A 24,400-nucleotide genomic window follows, 5' to 3' on the forward strand; every position below is an offset into this window, starting at 1 on the left:
TTCCAATCAGGGAATCTGGGATTGCATGCAATCTTGACTTCCCTTTTTTCCTTACCTTTTCCCACTTCAGATATTTTTTCCTGATTATTTTTATTGGCCAATTTTTCAGAAGACAGGCCACAGAACACTAAGTAACTTGCCCAAGGTCTTGCTGGAGTAGAGGTGCTTGGAAATAGTCATTTACCTCTCACTCATGGCCTGGAAGTCGTCATCCATTGCATCTGGCCACATGGTAAAATGATTGCCAGTGGTTGTTTGAGAGATAGGCTGCCTGCCAGGCAAGTCTAGTCCCTCTTCTGTGCAGCAGGATACTACAGAAGCCTGTCTTGTTATGTATTTGGAGACCACACACACACACACACAATATAATCTTATAAGTGTCAGTCACATACTCTGTGGTCTCCTGCAGCCTGACATTAAAAACTTCAGTATCTCATGTCCTGTATTATGCCGGCAGGTTTGACTGCTCTGACCGGCAGTTTCATTCTGTTCCGGCTGCCTGGCAAGCCCGCATGGAGAACCCTGTGGATGTAAAGGAGCTAATCCCAGAATTCTTCTATTTTACAGACTTCCTGGAAAATCAGAATGGTAAGTGGAAAAAACAAGACAAGATGGTTTCAGACCCATTGGCCAGCTAGCTTACCTATGTTGGCCGGACAGATTCCAAGGATAGGGTTTTTTCCCTGCTTTGTAATTTAATTTAATTTAATTTTCAAATATGGAAGAACATAGCACATGATTTTAAAGGCATCCATAAAGTCAAGTACAAAGATAAGATCCTTTTTAATTGTTATGTTGTATTTTTGATTAAGGTGTATTCCAAATCCTAAAGAGGCAATGTATCTTCATTGTAACCCATGGATATAGCAGTTTGGGAATGTCGCCATTCCATCTCTTAGAAAGCATCCCTCCAAAGATGGACATAGCTATTGGGGGAGAGAAAGAACTTTTCCTAATTATGAAGAAATAAACACAATTGGCCAGAAATTGCCACTTACTGGTTTTCCCTTTGCAGCTTTTAGTTTGGATGTTACTTTTTCCATCTTGCCTTTGTTGCCTTTGTTGGGAAATGTAAATTGGGGTAATGGCTGTTAAGGTGCATAGGTCAGATGCAGTGAATAGTGTAGTAGGTTGCTTATGAGTGGTACAGAACACTGATTCTTTGGTTTTTAAGTCTAATAAAGTCTGGAGTTGCAATTTGTAAATGTTAGTTCCCTGAAACAGAGAAAGTGATGGAAGAGGGAGAGAAGGAGCTAGAAGGTCTTCAGTGCCATATTGCCCTACTTCTCTTCCTTCTGCCCCCTTTGCAGGCTTTGATCTGGGCTCTCTTCAGATGTCGAATGAAAAAGTGGGGGATGTCATCCTTCCCCGATGGGCCAAGTCCCCAGAAGACTTTATCTACAAGCACAGAAAAGCCCTGGTAAGATGAGTGGAACTGCATAATGGAGATAGGCATGACCAGCAGGGGAAATCTGATACATCATTTGTTTTGCTGCTGTTATGTGCCTTAAAGTCAACATTGACCCTTATGGCAGCCCTGTCCTGGGATTCTGTAGGCAAGGTTTGCCATTCTCTTCCTTGAAGGCTGAGAATTGGGACTTGCCCTGGTTCAGGGGGTTTCTATGGCTCAGCAAAGATTTGAACCCTGGTCTGCCACAATCCTAGTCAAGCGCACACTCAAAACCACTAAACCAGTGGGAGATAATTACCATCTAATAATAATACTGCAGCCGTACTTGACATTGATTGATTGACATTTTATTTATATACCGCCGTTCCTATGATCACGGCGGTTTACAAAACAAAATACTTAGCATTATTTCTGTTTAATGCTGACAGCTTTAAGAGCTAAGAGGAAATTATTCACAGTGGAATTGAGAATGACAGGGCGCCCATTGTCTGCACTTAGGAAAGATCTTTCTTGTGAATAGAACTTGTAGATTTTCCACAGCCATTGTGGCCAATGATGGAAGGAATCCAGGATTTGTAGTCCAAAAACTAAATTTGCCAAAGCTCTTCTTTCTTTGGAGGCCATCTTTCCTAGTCTGTGACCGTAATAATGAGTGCAAGCAAATATTCAAGCAGGCCTTCCCTTCTTACCGTGAATGTTAGATTTTTGTTAAAAACCTTTCAGTTTTACAGAAAGAACTCCCTGAGGTTTTGGTAACAGGCAGCTTCACAAATAGGACTACCAACTTGCGTTAGGCTTTACAAATTTATCATGTGTTCCTGAAAGACTCAGAAGTCCTGTAGCCTCCATTTCAGCTTCTGGTAAATGTGCAGCCTCCTGGACAGGAATAATTGTACAAATGTGCCATGGTGATGTTATTTGAGGGAAGGAAAGCAGTCAAGCGAGCCTGATCTATGGTTATTGACATTGTGTCCATGGCAGGAATCAGAGTATGTGTCTGCTCATCTCCATGAGTGGATTGACTTAATCTTCGGGTACAAGCAAAGAGGTCCTGCAGCCGTGGAAGCCCTGAACGTCTTCTATTATTGCACATATGAAGGTAAGCAGGGAACCTGAAAATCCAACCACTGTTGTTTCTGAATCTTTTTTAAACACTTGTGTGGTGGTCCTTGCTCTTACTCTTCTCTTACTACATTACATTGCATGGATGGTCTAATAAATTCATTACAACAAATCATATCGCAATTAAGATGTTTCCCTTTTATAAGCTCTTTTTCATAAGGACTGAACCTTATGCATCTCTTTACAGGCTTTCTAATAGTCAATACATATATAACTATTACCCTCTTAAACAGTATAATTCAGCCATATAGCCATCATCATCATCATCAGGTCCTTTCAAACTGTCTCTAGTGTTTGTTAGGGCTTTATACAGAGATTATTATTATTATTATTAACCTTTGTTTATAAAGTGCTGTAAATTTACACAGCGCTGTACATACAATTTTTTTACATGTGCAGAATTTGGTCCCTTGTATCATATCCATAATCATCTATCCATCAAAGAGTACTGTCTCATCTGCTGAGGAAGTAAATAGCTCTGAACAGGCATTCAGAGGTTAATACTGAGCATTGTTAAATTTTAACAGTGCCCGTTGTAACCATAAGCATCTATAACAGGCATCTGTTATACTCATAATTACATATATCTGTTTTATATATAGCCTAGATATTTATCTTATCAGTACTGTTTTTCAGCAAGTTTGGGCAGGTTATCAGCCTTTGAGTCTGTCAGTTTACCAGGAACAGCCCGGTTGACCAGGACAATGGTTTTCATGGGAGGAGACATGCCCAAAGGCCATCTAATCTGCGGCTTTATCTTAGCTTCCTTTATTCTCTCTTATCAGAATATCAGTTGTGCAATCAAAATTAATCAAAAGAAAGGTGTTCACTGTTCCTTGCTTATGCCTATCCATTCAAAACAAAGATCTTTAGATGTGAAGGTTCTCCATGTGCCGCTGGCGTCTTTGGATGCCTGCCCTCTTAATTACATCAGCCATCACAGCACCTGCTAGGAAGTCTTAGAGCAATGGATTCAAACTACAGGAAAAGAGATTCTTCTCATCAGCTGCTCCCAGGCTCTGGAACGACCTGCCGGACGAGATCTGCCATATTACCTTTAAAAAGGCTATTAAGACGGATCTCTTCCAGCAGGTCTTCCCAGACTAGGTTAGATCCATTAGATCCATTAGACTTGCCTATCCCCTCTATTGATACCGACACCAAAATTGATTGATACCATCACCCCCATTCCCCCCCTCCTCTGGAGGAAGATTAATTTCTTATGCTAATCTGCCCAACATTTTTAATGTATTCCTATTGGATAGTTTTAAATTTTTTGACGTTTAATCTTTTTTATAGGTTGATTACTGTTTTTATCACTGGGGGGAGGGTTGGGGTTTTGGGGTTTTTAAATTGTAATTTTGAATTGTTTGATTTTTTTTAATACTGTTGGAATCCACTTTGATTCCTTGTGAAAAAGTGGAATACAAATACATGTTGGTATTATTCCACCAAAACAATAGAAAGAATCTCCAGCCTCGGAGTGAGGTGGAATCTCCTCCTTTGGAAGCTTTTAAGCAGAACCTGGATGTCCGTCTCTCAGGATTGCTTTGGTGGTGCCTTCCTGCATGGCAGAATGGGGTTGGATTGGATGGCCCTTGGGATCTTGTCCAACTTTTATGAAATTACTGGATGTCCTTTTATCTCTGTTAAGAGCAAGTTGTATCTGCTAGAGGTTATTGCAGGTCACATATGCTCATATCTACAGTGTGGTTTATATCCACTCATATCTTGTTGACATTTCAGTAAGTGTTTTCCTAGATGTAAGCTGAAGTCAAACTCTCACTGATAGATATTCAACTCCTGATACTGTAGGCACTTGGTATTTGATGGGGTTTGGATCCAGGAACTCTGTGGATATCAAAATCCATGAATGCTCAAGTCTCATTAAATGTAATGGTAAAGTAAAATAGTGCCTGTCATACAAAATGGCAAAATCAGGGTTTGCTTTATATATTTTAATATTTTCAAGCTGTGGATGGTGGAATCCATGGATGAAGAATGTATAGATACAGAGGGCCAACTGTATATGTGACTTCCTGTATTATATCTTAAAAACTATCCATTCTGTACTGTCTCTTTGTGTGTATATAGTATATCCCCAGGCCTCAAAGATGGCAACCAATACATCTGGCCTGTAACAGAACCAACATAGAAATGAAGACTTCCCCAAAACAGGCAGACAGAGTATGAATCTCTGGATCACCAATATAATTGATGACAGGCTGTAGATCTAGAGAACAGTTTTGTGTTCTACTGTGCCCTTCCTCACCCTCCCATTCTTCCTCTTTTGTTCTAGGAGCAGTTGACTTGGATGCCATTGCTGATGAAACCCAACGGAAGGCTTTGGAAGGCATCATCAGCAACTTTGGGCAGACCCCATGCCAACTGCTGAAGGTACAAAGTGTTGGCATAACTGTCCATCCTTCTGTGCCTCATGTGGGGGTGCTTGCCACAAGGTGGTAATGGCAGCGCATGGCATTCCCCTCCTAAAACTCTGCTCTCCTTTCATGCCTCCCTCACTTAGGAGCCTCACCCTGCCCGGCTTTCTGCTGAAAATGCCTCCAGAAGACTGTCTCGGCTTGACACCTTTTCGCCCAACATTTTTGAGAACCTCAGCCAGCTCAAATCTTTCTTTGTTGAAGTAAGTCCCCCTTCTTGCAGGGAGGAGGGAGAATTAAGTGAGAATACATATCATCCCCAGTCCAGGCACTGTGGATTTCTTTGAGAAGTATCTCTGGAGCTGCATGCAAACTTTTCTGTCAAGGGGGCAGAAGAATTGTTGTGAAAGGCTTGGCACAGGTTTTTCAAAGTCAGAGAGTAACACAGGACATCTCTTTCCTTTTTCTTGTTTAGGGTATCAGTGATGGAATCCCTCTGGTGCAAGTGGTAGTCCCGAAGAACCAAGCCCACTCCTTCATGACTCAGGGCTCCCCTGATGTGCTGGTAAATCAAAATGGACCTTTCTCCCTCTGACTCCTTGCCCTGGCCTTTGTGATGGTCACTTGTTGGCTAAGCCATAGGGAAGGGGAAAAGAGCAACCATGGACCCTTAAACTCAGAAACCTATATTTTAGGTTCTGCTTCCATTCTTTCACACACACCCCTCTGCTGCAACTAATTTCTGCCTTTTCAGGTGCAATGGTGGACTATACAGTTGATACTCTGGGTCTTGAGCTCTTACAAGGGAGGGCATGTATGTTTTCCATGTCCCACCAATGAGGCCAGTACTATGGTGCCTTGGTTGTGGTGTTCCCTCCCCTTAGAGGCCTAAGCAGCACCAACATTGGTGTCATCCCAGCACCAATTGAAAACGTGGCTTTGGGCTCTCATTGATCTTATTCAAATCTGCTTATTTGTGTACCTTTAAACTGTTTCAGTTGGTCTTCCACTGTCTTGTTATAGCATGTCAAATTCCCATTATAAATTACCCAATTTAGTATGTTTTTAGTCTGTTTAAATTAGTTGCTCCTCCATTTTCACAGGGGATCAGTTCCAGACTCCCCACAAAACCAGAAACTCACATATATTCAAGCCCCATTGGCTTGAAACGTGCTCCTGCTTGCAGCTCTGTGCATGTGCCACGGACACGAGTGCCATTTTAGCCAATGGGGCTCGCCCCTCCATGAATAATCAAGACCATGGACTTCAAGTCTGCAAAAATGGAGGGACGACTGTATTTCTTATTGTTTTAAATCAGTCGATTTTATGGTATGTTACTCTGAGATCTTTCACTATAGTGTGGGATGTGCATAATTCAGTAAACAAATAAACGTACACTTGGCTCTTCAGATCCGCAAGCTTCAGAGCTGCAAATTGGATCATTTGCAGACCCTCATGCCCCATATTATTAAATGGCAGTGACGTGAACATGGACATGCTGAAGCATGCACATTCACATCACTGTCGTTTAATAGCATAAAGCACAGTTGTTCACATTTTTTCTCTCATCCAGGATGGGTCCCAGAACCAAACCACCATAGATCCAAAGGGCCAACTGTAGAAGGGCCAACATTGGCATCATATTTTGCTTCCTCTTCTATCTTCCTTCCAGGTCACTGTAAGTGCCAGTGGGTTGCTGGGAACTCATGGGTGGCTACCCTACGACAAAAACATATCCAACTATTTCAGCTTCACCAAAGACTCCACTGTCTCCAATGCAAAGTAAGATGGCCTTCTCCTCTCCCTGTCCCCCTTGCATGGTGGCTCATGGATCATCCCCCTCGCATTCTTATCTACTCTGAGCTTGCCTACACAAGTAAAATATTTATTTGAATTGAATAGACTGCAATCTGGCCACTTGTGATTTGGAGGAATTTGGGTCTTTCGCAGAGAGCAGGCAAAAAACTCCATAAACTCTGCTGAAAAAGTATTCACATTTTTTACCAGAGTATCTGTGAGGATGTGCATTATTGAATGTGTGGCTGTCTGTCTGCTTTGCATGGATTCACATGGCTGCACATTTTAGCTGAGGGAGGATGAATATATGTGAATTTTCACAGGAAAGCAAAGAAAGTTCAGTGTTGATGCAAATGTGCAAAAATCTGCAGCAATTCACACATTACATTTACATGTAGACCAACCCTTTGCCATAGCCCCCCTTGCATGCTACAAAGATTGCTTGCTTGCTTTTTCTTTCTTTCTTTCTTTTTTTTTCTCTCTCTCTGTGAGGCTCTTGCTTATCTGGTTTGCTCATTTCTCTCCTATTAGGACCCAGCGCTACCTGTATGGCCCCTTTGCACCTGGGGTGGAGGTCTCCTCAAAGACACTGGCCGTCTCTCATGATGGGAAGCTCCTCTTCAGCGGAGGCCATTGGGACAACAGCTTACGGGTGACCTCACTGAGCAAAGGGAAGGTTGTGGGGCACATCAACAGGCACATAGGTAGGAGCCAAGGGAGGCAAACAAAAGCCAGTAACCCCATGAGCACTGCAGGGGGCGGGAGGGCGGGGAGTACCTGGCTTTTGGAAATTAGGAAAATCAATTATTCAAGCTATGAAAAGAGCAGGACTGTTTTTATGAAAAACATTTCAGTCAACAGGAAGCTGACTCTCTGAGTTGGCAGATGATGTATTGAGTTTATAATTTTCAACTACCAGACCAATGTGTTATTCAGGACATACTGGCAGCTACCTTGTAACAGATTTGTGCACTTCTATGCACTCTTTGGGGATTCCTGTCCTTGTGTTGCTTTTGCCTAGCTTTTGGTGAGCCCTCTCTCTCCTCTTGCTGCAGACGTTATCACTTGCCTGGCCTTAGATCTGTGTGGAATCTACCTCATTTCCGGGTCACGAGACACCACCTGCATGGTTTGGCAGGTCCTACAGCAGGTGAGAGCAGAGGGGTTCACCACATCTTTTGTGCATGGGTTCTCTGTATGTCAAAGCTCAATAATAGTTACAGCGTGCCTGTGCCATACGCGAGCTCGCCATACATGTACTTGAGGTTATGCAGACAGCGAGCCCTAATAAAGTGAATGGGTTGTACTCCTGTGGCGTGCGACATGGGGATGCACCTCTTTCAAATGAATGGGGCTTGATCATACGTGGAATTTGCCTTATGGAATGGATCCCCACATAAGGCGAGGGCATACTGTATATCTTTTGTACTTCCCAACCAGCATTGTAAGATGGTTCTGAGATGCAGTTGTCCAAATAGTAACTCTTCTGAGCTTGAGCAACATTGTTGTTGTTGTTAACTGCCTTCATGTCAAACAGGCTTCAATCCCCTTTGCTCATTCATCCTTTTGTGGTGGGTGTGTAGTTACTTCATTTTGCCTTGGCTGAGCCAAAAGCTGAACCCACATTCTCTAGTGTCCCATTTGCCTTCATGATCACACAGACTTACTCATCCTTTTGCCTAACTCTTGCCCTTGCTTGAAATGTGGTGCTGGAGAAGGATAGCATAGATACTATAAGACAGATCAATGAGTTCAAGAGCAAATCATTCCCAAACTGTCACTAGATGCCAGAATTGTCAGGGATGATGGGAGTTGTAGCTCTTCTACCTCTGGCTTGAACTCACCACCTGGTTGTGCACCGCGCTGACCAGTTTTGGCCAGTGGTTATAGCTTAGCAAGAGTTACAGAGAATAGGCTGAAGACCCCGACAAACTCTCCAAGCCTTCTCACTCTTGCTTCCACAGAAGTCTTCACCCTTCTTCACAGGATCCAGCTGGTTCTTGTAGCTTCACCCAAGACACCAGACAACTCAGTAGTCTTATATAAAAGATCTACTTTATTCTACTATATACAGCTCCAAAACTATCCAACACAACAATACACTACTCCTCACTCTATCCACTCTACCACTAGTACAACCCACAAAATACATTGGGATGCATAGTCATTATTATAGTCAATGCATGGTACCACCCACTGTTGTCTGTTTCCACCCAGTAGGCGTGTACACCATTCTCATTGGTTCTCTTGGTTCATCCCACAATTAGTGATTTCATCATCTCAGCCTTGACCACTTAACAATTGTCAGGTGTGTCCAATTATCCACTTTACATTTCTGTCCTTGGCATTCAGGACTTGTTAATTCCATTATCTATTACACCTGTGTGGTTCCCAATTGGCTTCTGCTGAGTCACCCTGACTCTCACATACATGTTTTATTTCACTTACTGTATATCCCATGTTGCTTTTTTTCCTTGACAATCCCCTCCGAAATAAAATATTGTATGTGACTTACAATGTCATTCCAACCATTTCTGTCAATCTTTCATGTTTTTCCACTGTTAGTGCTTTTGTAAACAAATCTGCTATGTTATTTTGTGTCTCTATGTACCTCAACTCTATTTCTCCTTTTTGAACCATGTCTCTTACATTTTGGTACCTTACACCCACATATTTGGTTCTGTTCTTCAAACTTTCTGTTTCAGCCATTGCTATACATGATTGTGAATCTTCTTGAATTTCCACTGGAACTCTGAAATTTTCATTTAAGTCAATTAACAATTGTTCAAGCCATTGTACCTCGTTCACCATTTCGTTCAGTGCTGCAAATTCTGCTTCAGATGTACTTAACGCTACGTTTGTTTGTTTTCTACTTCTCCAAACTATGGGACTTTCACTGTATTTTATTATCATTCCTGTCACTGACTTCTTGTCTTCTAATTCTGATGCAAATGAACTATCTACAAAACAATCTAAATCTGCGTTACTGCTTCTTATGATTAACTTCTTGTCTAAAGTTCCTTTCAAGTATCTCAACAAATGTTTCACAGCTGTCCAATCCTCAACCTTAGGATTGCAAACTCTTCTGGATGACACGTTCACGGCAAATGAAATGTCTGGTCTAGTGTGGCAAGAAATGAACTGTAGTGATCCTATTATGCTCCTGAAAAACATCTTGTCCTCAAAATCTTTTGTTGTTGGTTCAGAAATGAAACCCGTTGTCATAGGAGCTTTAACTATCTTGGCATTCTGTAGTCCACACTTTTCTATCAAATTCTCAATCTTTCTTCTCTGGCTTAATAAACAATGTCTTTCTTGTGTCCACTCAACATTGATGCCTAAATAAGATTTCAACAAACCTAAGTCCTTCAACATAAACTTTTCTGATAGTTCTCTTTTGACTGACTCTATTTCCTGTTCTGACTTTGCTGCCACGCACAAGTCGTCCACATAAATCACTAGCACTATGTCTCCTTTTGTATAAACACAAGCATCTGCCACGCTTCTCTTGTATCCTAACTTAACCAACTCATCATTGATACACAAATTCCAAGCTCTGGCACTCTGTTTTAAACCATACAATGCCTTCTTCAACCTATAGACTTGCTGACTTCCATTTTCCTCAAACCCTGTGGCTGTTCCATGAAAATTTCTTCATCTAAATTTGCATTTAGATAAGCCGTTTCAAAATCAAAATGCTCTACAATTAAATTCCTCCTAGCTGCTACAGCTAACACCATTCTTAAACTTTCTGGCTTTGCTGTTGGAGAATAAGTCTTATCAAAATTCTCATATTGCTGTTGAGCAAATCCCTTAGCTACCAATCTTGCTTTGTATTTGATGCTTCCATCAGGCATTTCCTTTCTTTTATACACCCATTTGCAACCTATCACTTGTCTATCTTTGGGTCTATCCACAATTTCAAACACATTTTTGTTCACCAAGCAACTAAACTCACTTTCCATTGCTTCACACCATCTTTCCTGTTCTTCCCTGGAAAAAGTTTCCAACTGTTCAAAACTCTCAGGCTCTTCTACCACTGTACAAGCTCTTGCCTGCGTCACAACAAACCTATCTGGTGACTTTCTAACTCTGTGACTACGCCTGGGTATGAATTCTGTCGTTCTGCCTCTCTCCTCATCACTGTCTGCACTAGAAGATGTTGTCTTTCTACTAAATCTCTTGTCTTCTGTCATTCTAGTTGTTACTGGTCTTGTGTGTGTCTCCCCATTTGAGGTACTACCACTACTGCTAGTAGAGGCTTCTGGCTTGACTGAAACCCCTCCGTTTCCTGAAGTTGGTTCAGTCTGTGCTTGCTGCTCACTTGAGCTACCTAACCTCACGAACACTTCCTTGTTGGCATGTAGCTTGTCCCAGCCAGCATGTCTCTCAAAATTTGCAGACCTGGAGTACTGTATTTCTTTTCCTCCTAAAAGAAACTTGTAACTGTTCCCTGAATAACCTAGGAACATTAGCCTTTTGCTTTTTGGCTCTCCTTTCCTCCTAAAACATGCAGGTATGTACACATGTGCATATTGACCAAACACTCTTAGGTACTTGAAATTTGGCACTCTCCCATACAAAACTCTGTAGGGAATGTCTTCAATCTCTGAATGGTACAACCTGTTACTAATGTGTATGGCAGTCAGAGTTGCTTCACCCCAGAAGCTGTCTTTAACTCCTGCATCTGCCATCAAACAAGCAGAAATCCTTTTTATGTCTTGGATTTTCCTTTCTGCTAAACCATCCTCACTTGGACAAGCAGGGTTTGTGGTTTCATGTCTTATCCCCACTTTCTGAAACCAATTGTACAGCTGGTTGTTTAAAAATTCTCCACCTCTATCTGTAACAATTGTCCCAACTCTGCTATCAAACTTTCTTTCTATCATCCTGACCCATGCTTTCAAACTTTGCCCAGCTTCTGACTTATTTTTCAATATTCTTACATATGCAAATCTTGAAAATCTGTCAACAATTACCAGGAAATATTTGCTTCCCCCTAGTGACAAACAATTAGCTTGGGCTACATCCGCATGGACAAATTGAAATGGTCTTTGAGCAATCCTTTTGGATTTCTTGGCAACTGGATAAGCTCTGACCTTCACTTGGTTACATACAGTACAGTCTAAATGATTTTTACATTCTGCTACTTTTAAATCTGGACACATGCTTATTAAATTCTTTAAGCACTTAAAACTTGCATGGCCAAATTTCCTGTGGAGTTCATGTATGCAGTCTTTGTGCAACGGAACATTATCTATAGTATTAGCATTCTCTACCTTATACTTATCAACATTCTCTTCTAAGAAATAAAGCTTATCCTTTTTCAAGCCTATGCCACGCAGTTCCCCATTTAAAGTTATTTTACACAAGTTCTTTTCGAAAGTGACTATATAGTCTCTGTCTGTTAATCTGCTCACTGATAACAAATTGTTTTCTAATTCTTTTACATGCAAAACATCATTAAAGTTTTCCTTCAGCCCTGGAATGTAAACTGTTCCCATTTGATTTACAGTTGTGAGCTCATTCCCGTCAGCTAGAACCACCGAATTTACATTTGACTGCTTCTTATCACTAATGAAGTTAATGTTGTTACACATGGAGGTCGAAGCTCCAGAATCTACTAGCCATTTGGAGTTTGTTTTTTGCCTTTCCTTAATCATGGTCGCAAACACCTTATTATTATTTCTATTGTCCTTCAAAAATGGCGGCTTGAATTGCTTCTGCCTCTGGCCGTGCCATCTGCTCTCTTGCTTGCCTCTATCAGCAGCCAATTGTTTACAGTTCCTCTGCAGATGTCCAATCTTTTTGCAGTAGAAACATTTCCTTTGCTCCCTCGAAGAAGCTGCCTGGTCCAGCCCACGCACATCAGGCTTGGCTTGCTCACTTGGCACACTCTTGGAAGTTGGAACGTCATTCCTCTCAGACAGTCTCCTCTGGTTCTCTTCCAGAATTCTGGCCACAACTAAGTCTCTCGTTAGCTCTTCTGCCGGTAAGTTCTGCAAAGCATTTGTGATGTTGCCCCAGGAAGGGTCTAGTGATTCAATCAATATGTAGCACTGCTGTTCTCTACTTATGTCCACACCTCTTAGCTCAGCCTGCACAAACAAGTTTTGCATAGTTTTTAAATGTTCTATCACACACTGCCCCTTTGCCATCTTCTGTCTATAAATTCTTTTAGACCATAACATCTTTGCAAAGGCAGTTGAAGGAGTGTGTAGCCTCTGAAGTGTTTCCCACACATCTCTCGCGGTTTCCTTATCTCTAACGTCATTAATTAAATCTTCTTCCAGCATTAAATAAAGACAGGCTTTAGCTTTGCTATCTTTCTCTTTTGTGGCCGCATTCGCATCGGCTGGCAACCCGACTTCAACAGTGTCCCACAAACTTTCCTTTACAAGTAGGGACTGGGCATAAATCTGGGGTAGTTGGATCTGTTCAATTTACTAAACTTCAAAATCTCCATCTTAATTTGTGCAGTGACTCAATTGACACAGTCCTTCTGAGTATGCACAGCTGACCCCTTTCGGGCTTAATCAAAACACAGGAGGAGTTACTCACGGAGCTTATCAGTGCAGCGCAAACAGCTTGCTCTGATCTGTCTTCCACTCTCTGGAACTTTCAGCTTCTGTGGATGCTGGGTGCTGCAGTATCTGGGCCCATAACCCTTGTCAGGGATGATGGGAGTTGTAGCTCTTCTACCTCTGGCTTGAACTCACCACCTGGTTGTGCACCGCGCTGACCAGTTTTGGCCAGTGGTTATAGCTTAGCAAGAGTTACAGAGAATAGGCTGAAGACCCCGACAAACTCTCCAAGCCTTCTCACTCTTGCTTCCACAGAAGTCTTCACCCTTCTTCACAGGATCCAGCTGGTTCTTGTAGCTTCACCCAAGACACCAGACAACTCAGTAGTCTTATATAAAAGATCTACTTTATTCTACTATATACAGCTCCAAAACTATCCAACACAACAATACTCTACTCCTCACTCTATCAACTCTACAATCCGCTCTACTACCCACAAAATACATTGGGATCCATAGTCATTATTATAGTCATTGGATGATACCACCCACTGTTGTCTGTTTCCACCCAGTAGGCGTGTACACCATTCTCATTGGTTCTCTTGGTTCATCCTACAATTAGTGATTTCATCATCTCAGCCTTGACCACTTAACAATTGTCAGGTGTGTCCAATTATCCACTTTGCATTTCTTGCCCTTGGCATTCAGGACTTGTTAATTGTATTACCATTTACACCTGTGTGGTTCCCAATTGGCTTCTGCTGAGTCACCCTGACTCTCACATACATGTTTTATTTCATTTACTGTATATCCCATGTTGCTTTTTTTCCTTGACAAGAATAACCAGACTGAGGCTGTCACACCCTAGACATATCACAAGATGATTTATTATTTATTATTATTATTTATTTGATTCACTGGTAAATGCTTGATAAAGTGGTAGGCAGTTGGAAAAGAAGGAGATTGCATTGTACTGGTGGAGTGATTGTTTCAGTCAAGGAAGGCACAGCCCTGAGTCTGCAAGACCTGAGCAGGGTAGGTTACGACTGGGGCTTTTGGAGGTCTCTCATTCATAGGTTTGCCATTAAGTTGAAGTTGACTTGGCAGCAAATAACAGCAACCAGCCTCTTGCTCACTTTCTTGTGACCTTTCCATGGAAAGGGTGGGTTCTGGGAGAGTTTTATAAGTAAAGGTGTCCTATCCCAGCAATCGGCTCCATGACCTTTCTCCTTTCTTCTCAGGGTGGCTTCTCTAGCGGCCTAGCACCCAAGCCCATCCAGGTTCTCTATGGCCATGATGACGAAGTCACGTGTGTCGCCATCAGTACAGAATTGGATATGGCTGTGTCGGGCTCAAAGGTAAATTGGCGCTGGATCCCTGTGGCTGCAGAGTTCAGATCTGTGCTGCAGTCCTCACTGGTCAGTCCTTGCCAGTTCTTTGGCCAGTGAGGAAGAACCAGAAAGTTTTTAAAATTCTTCCAGTATCTCAGCCCTTCCAAATATACACATAATTAGATTTTTCTGAGTCAGGGAAGCATGCTTCAGACTCCCCCAATTGTTGTTGTTGTTGTTACTGACAAAATTTAAAAACAGTATAGTTTAAAACACTACAGCTCTGCCTGGAGGATTCTGGGAGTTGTAGTCCACCATATGACTACAGTGTGGACTACAGGACTGGGAAGTGTGGCAGAGTGGTTTCAGCATTGGGCTGCAACTCTTGAAACCAGGGTTTGAATTCAACTGGCACATCTCTGACAGTCCTTGCCTGGCCTCCAATTTTACTTATTTATGGTATTTTCCCTTCCTTCTCCATCCTGAATGTAAAGCAGCATTTAAATATGGTATCTTGTTTAACTTCCATCATCAGGTTTTTAAGCTCTATCTTGTTTTATCCCTGTTCTGTGCTGTCTTTTGGACTTCAGCTCTGGAGACTAGGGTTCGATCTCCTCTTAGCCATGGAAACCCACTGGGTGACCTTAGGCAAGTCACACTCTCTCAGCCTCAGAGAAGGGCACTGGCAAACCCTCTCTGAACAAAGAGAAAGGAACAAGAAACTCCTGTGATAGGTGACCTTTTGGGTCACCATGAGTCAGAAATGACTTGAAGGCACACAAGACACAGAGGCCAACATATTCAAAGGATTGAGGAAGGAAGAATTCTTATAATTCTTCACCCTCAAGGTTGTCAGTTGTTTCACACATTTCCATTCTTTTCTGTGTGCCCATGCCTCTGAGTATACCTGTTTGATCAAAGCTTATTCTGGAAACTTTTCTCATCCTTCCTTCCTGCCCCATCCCCACCTTGCCTCCTCCAGGATGGTACCATCATAGTGCATACAATCCGCCGGGGCCAGTTCATGAAGTCACTCAAGCCCCACTGTGACAGCTCCCTGCCCATGACCATCGCCAACCTTGCTGTGGGGCACGAGGGGCAGATCATTGTCCAGACGACTGTGGAAGGAAGGGCCTGCCTGAAGGTGAGCAGTGCCAACAGCTGGTATCCACAGAGTGCCAGTCATCATGTCATGCCTTTTATTTTTTACTAAGCAGTCTTGCAAAGGGGTGATGCTTGGAAAGCTGCAGATGGTTTTACGCAGGATGGAGACTTTTCAGAAACTGAGCAAACACAGAAGTGCAAGAACTGCCTTATACCAGGCCAGACCTTTGGTCTGCCTAGCCCAATATTGCCAGCTCTGGCTGACTATGTTGGCTCTTCACGCTTTCAGGCAAATCACTTTCCTAGTGAGAAACCCTTGGTGTTTGCTGGTGACCTTCCATCCAAATAGTAATGAGTCCCAGACCTGCTTAGCTTCCAAAATCAATCCATTCTGGTTGTTTTCAAGGTTGCATATATCTCCCTCTCAGGTTTTTGTGTAGACCAGTGGTGGGAGGGTTTTTTTGGGTGGCGGGGATTGAAATTTTTCTAATTTGGCACATTTGATTTAATTATGACACTCAAACATCGTCAAACTTTTGTTTGGAAATAGTTTTATTGTAATATTTGGAATAATGTGAAGAGAAATAGGATACACTTCCCTTATATATTTTTAAAAAAGTTTACATTATATTACATTAACACTATTTTTGTAGAATTCATACCTAAAGAGAGATAGATGCACATGATATGTCTTGCATCTACAGAGTAACTTTCTTTTGTGGAGGTACAAATGTAGTATTTTCAGCTTCATGCACTCACTCTCTGCACTGCTTATCAATTCCATTTCTAGTTGAGAAGAAACTGATGCAGTGCATCTAGCTGAATATTCTGTTTCACTAAGGAGTCCATGGGCACAAGCAACACACTCCATTTTGTTTTGGGCTTGTGATTGATTGAGAAGCAGGAGATTTTGCAAAATAGAAGCAAACTTAATAGTGCATTCATTTATTAGCCTGTTCCTCTGATCAGTAGGATTTGTCAATGCTTCTCTCCTTCGAAGAGCAACTGGAACTTCATAGCCTTTATTTAGTCCATATAACATGATTGAGTACAATGCAACAGCTCAGACAATTGTAAATAAATGCACACACACAAAGTGTGGAAATTTTTCCATGGAAAAAATATAGCACTGGAAATTTTTCCACCCCACGCCTCTAGTGGGGACACCACACTAGGCTCTCTGATTTTTAGTCATGTGCACAGACAGAGCAGGATCTGATCCACTGGATTCGCTGCATGACAGGACAGATGTGAGGGAGGAGGTTCCTGCCTCACCGTGTGTGCATTATGTTTGACAGCAGCAGACAACAGAGTGGTCCTTTCTTACTCATCTTACCCTGTACACCAGTGAAAGCCCTCTTGACTGGGACTTGCTTACAGCAGGGATGAACAAAGCAGGGTGTTCCAGAGATTGTTGGACTGCAACTGCTAGCATGCCTCATCATTAGGTATGCTGGCTAGGGCAGCTGGGAGCTGCAGTCCAGTGATGCTTCAAGGGTCGTGCTTTGCCTACCTGTGGCTTAGATACACTTGAGAAGGTAGCATAAGGTTAAGCATCCAGGCCCAATTACCTTTGTGAGTGTGCTGAGCTAACCTACTCTTTCTTGCTTGTTCAAGGACAAGTTTGCCTTGCACCTTTACTCTGTCAATGGCAAGCACCTCTCTTCCGTTCCCCTGGATGAGCAGGTCACCTCCATGTGCGTCACCGAAGAGTTTGTAGTGCTGGGGACCATTCAATGTTCGTTGCAGATCCGGGACCTTCAGAGGTAATCTCTTTCCTCTGTTTTTAACTGGATGAGGAGTGGAGAATCCCGTTCAGTCTTAATGGGATCCTCACTCCTTATCCACCTGAATCAAATTTCAAGAAGTGCTTGGAGTCCATATTCCCGTGGTCGGTTGAGCATAAAGGGTGGTATCAAAAATACAAGCATCTTTTAGTTTAAAGCTGTTGCTTTGAGCACTCGTATTGTTGTTATGCACGTTCAGGTTGACTCCGACTTACAATTGGATTCCTTCAGAGGAGGTTTGCCATTGCTTTCGGGCTGAGACAGTATGATTTGCTCAGGGTCATCCTGTGGGTTTCCATGATTTGGCAGCAGGTATTCAGATCCTGGTTTTCCAGCATCCTAATCCAACATTCAGATTACCATGCTAGAACTCAGTAATTAAACCTAAGTAATTAAACCTTTCAGAATGGGAACACCAGGGACAGGCCAGTAGGCCAGGTTTGGTCCAGGGGGCCTCAGGTTTCGCATCCCTGCTTTATTACCTTTCAATGGACAGCTAAACCTACCCTCATAATGTAATGGGCAGCCTGTCCACATACCCTTTGGAAACAAATGCAAGACCCCTTAGGTTGCATCCGCACTGAAGAAATAACCTAGTTTGACACTCCTTAACTGCCATGGCTCAATGCTATGCAATTCTGAGATTTGTAGTTTGTTGTGGCACGAGAGCTCTCTGACAGAGGTGGTTAAATGTCTCACAAAAATACAGTTCCTAGAATGCTATAGCATTGAACCATGGCAGTTAAAGTAGTGTCAAACTGGATTATTTCTGCAGTGAGGATGCATCCTTAGTCTTTGTGAATGCTTTGGAACTTAGCCCTTTCCACACACTTTCAGTCATAATGGACTCTACCATCATTTTAGCACCCTTGCTTCCTTTAAAGTCAGCACTAAAGATGATCACTGAGGGCTTGCACAACAGTGGCCCTTGCTTCCATATGCTGCTTCTGATGAAATGAGCCACCTTGCATGCCATTTTGGGTCCTTATTGCTCTTCTCACCGATGTTGCCCTTGTCATTTCAGCCTTCAGGCAGCCGTTTCTCCTCTGGCCATGAAGGTCCCTATCCATAGTGTCTCTGTGACGAAGGAGAAGAGCCACATCTTGGTTGGCCTGGAGGATGGGAAGCTGATCGTGGTTGGAGCAGGCCAACCTTCTGAGGTGAGTGTGGGCCATCTTCTCTCTCTTTTTCATTCCCTGTCCTTAGCACTCCCAGCACCAAGATCCAGGAGGGTGAAATACATGTGCATTAGAAGTTCCTACACGTAAATGCCAGAATAGAAGGTCAAAGCTAGAGAGCAGCTCCAACAGGGCCATTGATGCCACTCCTCTGTCCTGTGTCTGGCATCTTGGCATTGTTATTGCTGTTGTTGTGTTTCTTCAAGTCGTTTCTGATTTGTGGCAAGCATATCACGGTGCTTCCAGGATAGATTACATTCTTGCCTTTCATCAGGGGATGGCTCCTTTTTAAATAAGAGTTAAAGTACAGAACTTACATTGACTCATGGATGAGTAGATTCAGGTTTTTTTGGTCAGTTTTTTGACTAAAATTTCTAGACTTATTCGAAGAAAATCAACTTGTTCTTGCTTTTCTGCCAGACCAGAGCCATGGCCACTCATTTCCCTTGGCTTTCTCTTCCCTCCAGGTGAGGACAGGGCAGTTCCATAGGCGGCTGTGGCGTTCCACGCGGCGCATCTCCCAGGTGTCATCTGGCGAGACGGAATACAACCCAGCAGAGTCCAAATAACTGACTTGGGCCAGCTTCCATTCCTCCTGTTGCCTTGCAGCTCCGTCTGCCTTCGAGGACACGCAGTCCGCCCAGATTTGCCTACTTGGGGAACGGCAGAGGGGGCATTCTCAACCCTGCTGGCAGCCTGACCCCATCGGATGATCTCTTCACACCATCCCTGGAATGCTGCGGTCCACAGACTTTCCGCATGGAAACTGCCTCAAGGACTCCTTTGCAAACCAGAGGTCTATGCACATGTAGAACTGGCCTTCTGAGTTCGCAGAATTGGGAGGGAATATTTCTAGAATCTGTCCAGCTTTTCCCCATTTCCCAATTTTATTACTGTTGTTGTTCTTGTTATTATTATTTTATTCCTGTGGAGCTTGAAGTGGCAAATGTTTGTATTAGTCGTCTTACACTGGAAGGTGAGAGAAGGGAGAGGGAGGACTTTTTTGAGTGGATAACAGGGCAAGTAAATGAAACCTCCCCCTTCTATGTTTGGCAGGGGAGAAAAAATTGCAATAGATGCACCAGCCCCAAGATGGTGTCCTGGTTTCCCTGTGGTGGCCTTAAGCGGAGTCTCTGTTGCACTACGTAGAAAACTTGCACCAAAACCCAAGGACTGTTGCTTTTGTTTGCCCAGACAAGAGGTTAGTCATCCGGTCCTGGGAGAAAGCCTTAACGGCTGGCTGAAGTATGTCCCATTGGAGGAAGACTCTATGGGTTCTCAAGTTGGGATGCTTTCCTCCAACTGGGCAGCAAACTGGGCAGCGAACTCCAACAAGGTGGCCAAACCTGCAAGCGTTGAGCCAAGGATGCTTGGTGAACATATGTGGGACATTTTCTCCGCATCCATAAAAATACACTGTCTTTGGAAAAAGTGAGAAGGGTGATGGTCTGGCTCACAGTCAGGGCCAATTTGTCCTGTTGACACCAAGAGAGCAGCTTGGCACTTGGAGGAGCCAAAGCATGCCTATGTCTCTACTCTGACTGTACCTCCAGAGAATCAGATGGATTATGGGCTCCACAGATGTCTTCAGCAGCAATAAACTCCTTACGCTCAGTAGCTTGGGCTCACCAGTCTCCTCAGCCTCATGCCCACACTCCCAAATGCCACACTCCATTGCACCTCTTTTTTAAAACATAAGAGAGCACTGCCCTCCATCCACCATCAGTAGCAATAGCAGAGACAGTTGACATGCTTTAAGAAAAAAAATATTGGTGGAAGGTAGCTGAGATGTTCTGTCAAGACAGCTGACAAAGGATGTTTTACATGTTTTTTTTTTGTGACTCCGTTTTCCAGTGATATTTTTTCCCTTTGAAGCACCTTTTGAACATCAGAACTGCAAGTTAAATTGTGAAAAGCTGTTTTAGAAGAGACACTGCAAGCATTTGGGGCTTTGGGTACCAGTTTGGACAGTTATTTTCACATTCTTCCCCATTTTTCATACAATCCCGGTTGCACGAAAAACTGAAATGGCCTCCCCTGGCTGCCGCTGCTGCTTCTCTATCTGTTCCTGGAAACCAGTGTCTGTTCCTGGTTTTGGGGTGGAGCAGACAATTAAACCCCATCTTCACTTGGTAGTCTAGAATGAAGGTTGGTTCAACTCTGAAATCTGTAGTCTGGTTGGCTGTATCTATGTCAGGCATGTGTTTAAACCTAAATCAAAATTCCCATGGAGGCATTGCTTGAGAACTTTACTTGAGTTTGCCAGTTGGGGGTATATTACAACCATAAGGGTTTGGAAATAATATTGCCTGGACTTCTGCAGTGAGTCAGTGCTGGAAGGAGTAGTTTCTGCTTTTTCATCACTCCTCTACATTTCCTTTTTGTCATTCTGTCCGTGTGATTCAGTTTCATTCCTGTGGCTGTTTGGTGTTGTCCTCCGTATCTTCATCCTGCATTTGGATGGAGGATACTGAACCTGTGGGATGGGAAAGCACCTCTGTGTCCCACACACATTTGGCCATCTCTCTAAATCAGGGTTGGGAACTGTCAGAGTTAAGGGGGTCATATTAGCCCCCGCAAGAGACCATGGAGGACGCTGCCACATCCCCAAGCAAAAATTTTTTAATTAGTTGCCTCCAAATGTTCCTCAACATTTGGCCATGTTTTGGTCTAACTGTGCCATTTAGGAAGTACCTGTAATTCCTGTTTTTTAAAATCCATCTCCTGGACCTACAGTGATCCAAGGAAAGGGCCAGTGATGGCATAGAAGACCCCCCTGCCCCACAAACCTTAGAGGGCATGGGGGAAATATTTTTGATCCATGATCTGCATTTTATGCCCCTCCTTGGTTTAAAACATGTACAGACTGACTTCAGATCCTTCCTTTCTTCCTTCCTTTCTTGTGCGTGTCTGGCTACTTAACCAAACTGTTTTTTTTTAATCTGGAAAAGTGGGTCAGGGTAGTTTAAGATGCAGCTTGAACCCTGCATCTCATGCCTGGGTTCCATCTCTCTGGCCATGCTGATAGAATAGGATTGAATTACTAGAAGCTTAAAGGGAAAATCCATGTCCCTTGTCCATCTTCACCTATCCTCCTCCTTGCATTACATCACAGTTTTGTCTTGCTGTGGAGAGTGTTTTGGCACCAAGGTTCTGGATTGAAGACTTTGCTGTGTGAGAAGATGCTCAAGTCGATCCTCCTTGAAAAGCAACCCCCATTTTTCTTCCTTGAGCTACTGTTGTTTCATTTTCAGTCATATTGATTCATATGCCCTGTGAACAGTTTTCTCTTGCCGTCAATTTGGTCCAGCAGCAATGAGAAGAGCTTCTATGGAGGCTTAGTTGTCTGTTGTTTATTTGCCAGTAAGGTTGGGAAAATAAAATGTATGGTGAATCCTCCATCCTTCTCTTCCAGTCTTTCCCTTGAAGATGGCTCCAAGACCTTTTCAAATGACTGAAGGGTTGCTGGCTGCTCTGGGACACCACAGTTCCTCCCAGTAGGTTACCGAAATGAATGTGGGACCTTTGGAGGAAGACGCAGTGGCAGGTTGGCGTGAAGCATTGCACTGTGAATCCTGAAACTCAGCAGAGGAAGACGTGTTGCACTGGATTGTTGACCCCTGAAGGTTTTTGCCTAGAGGATTTTGTCAAGTTCTCATCTTTTCCTTAGGACCCATCAACTCGCTTTGTTCCAAACAGCGGAGAATGAGGATGCCCATTCCTATAAGAATTACCTACTCCTTTCCTCCTCCTTCCATGATGAGAAAACTCTTAAAGCAATGGCTGCCAGCCCCCTTCTCTCTCCTGCCTCTCTTGAAAATATAATAATTCCAGGGCAAAGACCCAAGTTCCAAGAAATATCAAGTGCAATACTTGCATTTTGCAGGAAAATGCGTGTTTTTTGTTTTGTTTCCCAACTGTCCTGCTGTGTCGCTCTTTTCCTGTGTACATAATTATATATATAGATAATACAAAACAGGTTTTGTAACTTTTATGAATAATGTTGATCCAAACTTTTCTACTTTTTTTTTGTATTTAAAGCAGGGGTGGGGGTAAAAGGGGGTTGCTTGTGAGCTTTTGGGATTTCTGCTGGCTTTGAAATAGAAAGGAACACAGATAGGAAATGTTACTATTGGGAGGGGAATTACAACTCCCAGAATACCCCAGCTGGAGGATTCTGAGAATTGTAGTCTCCCCAAAAGTAATGTTTCCCATGTCTGGCAAGGAGTAAACATCCGGGTCTCAGTGTGGATTTGTCCTTTGTTTGATACAAGAATTTAAGGTAGAGGAGGGTTCAGACCCAACCGCTTTGCACATGACTAGACTAGGGAACAGAGATAACATCCCAGACTCTCTTCACAGGACTTTGCATGCGTGTTTCCTTCTTTGGACGCACATGTTCACACACCAGCATTATTGGAAGGCCCTGCATCTAGCAATGGTTGCTTGGAGTCCTTTCAGACTTGATCCTTCCATGGCATGGATCCCAAACTTGAAAATCCTGAACTTGAAAACGAGTTCTGCTTGGCCTGTTCTTCAACAGCTTCTCTTGTGTCTAGCTAGCAGACAATTTGCACTATTGTTCACTCCTACTGAACTCCTACATATAACCACTCAAGCCTTCTTGGCTGCAGGATCCTTCCTCGAAAGCATCAGAAATAGACTGTGCAGGTGGGATAGTGGCCTCCATCCCTTGAATAAAGTGCTCAAAAGTGTTTTCACATAAAGGTGGGACGTGGTCGTGCATCAACCTCTCGAGAATATTGACATCTCTTGGATCCCACTGCTGTGGTTGCAAAGACTAAAGGTGTAGGTAATTGCCACTCTTAATATGAGGGGCATTTCTAGACGTGTGAATCTAATCTTCCTGCCCCATCCCTTTGCAGTAACATGCAACTCGGGCAGAAAGCTGCTTTTCTGATGTGCAATTTGGACATGGTTTCCTATATGGTTAACAGGGTATAGAGGAGCCACTTGGGACAGGAGGAATTGAGAGCAGTAGTTCTCTGGTTTTAGTCCTTTAAGTGTTTAGGACTTCCAACTCCCAGAGGCTCCAACTGGCTCAATGAATGCCTGGGGATCTGGGGAGATGAAGTGTAAAAACCTGGAGTAATAGCATTTGGGAACCACCGCTTTCAATAGCACACTAGGAGGAGTTATTGCCCGCATCTGTATTGATTTCTAAGGAACTGTCCAGTTCTGGTTCCTTGATTTCCAAAACCAAGGTAAAGGAAGCAAAAGCCCAGCTCCTTTTCCTTGTGACAAGGGTAGGTTTGCATTGGGGTTTGCCAAATTTGATAGAATGTGGCCCTTGGGCTCTCTGTTGTAAGGATGAGCTTAGAGGGGTTTTTGCCTCATTCTCCTTGTAGCGTTGCGACCCCCAAAAAGAATTAGAAGGGGAAGGACAAATCCACCTTCAGACTGTCTACTCTCAGGAAAAAAAGACTATCCAAAGCCAAAGGCTGAGTCCGTCCACAGCTCTTTTTTCCAAAATGAAATAATGAAAGCACAATCTGAACGTCTCTGAGATTTTTCAAAGTTTATGCCTTAAAACGCGAGAGGGACTTCTTGCCTTCGTCTGTCCTGGGCCTTCCCCACAGAATTGTTGGTATTCTGTTCACACAACTTTAAATAAAATTTGGAAAAAAGAAAGAAAAGAAATGAGCCTCTCTTGACAGTCCTTGCCTGGTCTCCACTCTTTATTTGGTTTATTTATGGTATTATTATTCCTTCTTTCTTTGTCCTGAATGTAAAGCAGCATTTAAA

The 24,400-nt window shown here is 43.1% G+C and overlaps 1 protein-coding gene across 2 annotated transcripts in view; it reads left to right on the forward strand.

Moving 5' to 3' along the window:
- The window catches only part of NBEAL2 (neurobeachin like 2), a 122,669-nt gene extending 98,374 nt beyond the window's left edge, over positions 1-24,295 (forward strand). For both annotated transcript variants that reach the window (XM_042472582.1, XM_042472583.1), the window contains 14 exons: positions 458-588; positions 1,311-1,420; positions 2,393-2,510; positions 4,833-4,930; positions 5,061-5,177; positions 5,390-5,479; positions 6,587-6,696; positions 7,243-7,415; positions 7,767-7,861; positions 14,476-14,592; positions 15,548-15,709; positions 17,287-17,435; positions 18,481-18,616; positions 19,102-24,295. In XM_042472582.1, the coding sequence (XP_042328516.1) occupies positions 458-588; positions 1,311-1,420; positions 2,393-2,510; positions 4,833-4,930; positions 5,061-5,177; positions 5,390-5,479; positions 6,587-6,696; positions 7,243-7,415; positions 7,767-7,861; positions 14,476-14,592; positions 15,548-15,709; positions 17,287-17,435; positions 18,481-18,616; positions 19,102-19,203 (1,708 nt within the window). In that variant the 3' untranslated portion in view covers positions 19,204-24,295. The remainder of the gene's footprint in view (positions 1-457; positions 589-1,310; positions 1,421-2,392; positions 2,511-4,832; positions 4,931-5,060; positions 5,178-5,389; positions 5,480-6,586; positions 6,697-7,242; positions 7,416-7,766; positions 7,862-14,475; positions 14,593-15,547; positions 15,710-17,286; positions 17,436-18,480; positions 18,617-19,101) is intronic.
- Positions 24,296-24,400: the final 105 nt, after the last annotated feature.

Source organism: Sceloporus undulatus, chromosome 6 (genome assembly GCF_019175285.1).
Source record: "Sceloporus undulatus isolate JIND9_A2432 ecotype Alabama chromosome 6, SceUnd_v1.1, whole genome shotgun sequence".
NCBI lineage: Eukaryota > Metazoa > Chordata > Lepidosauria > Squamata > Phrynosomatidae > Sceloporus > Sceloporus undulatus.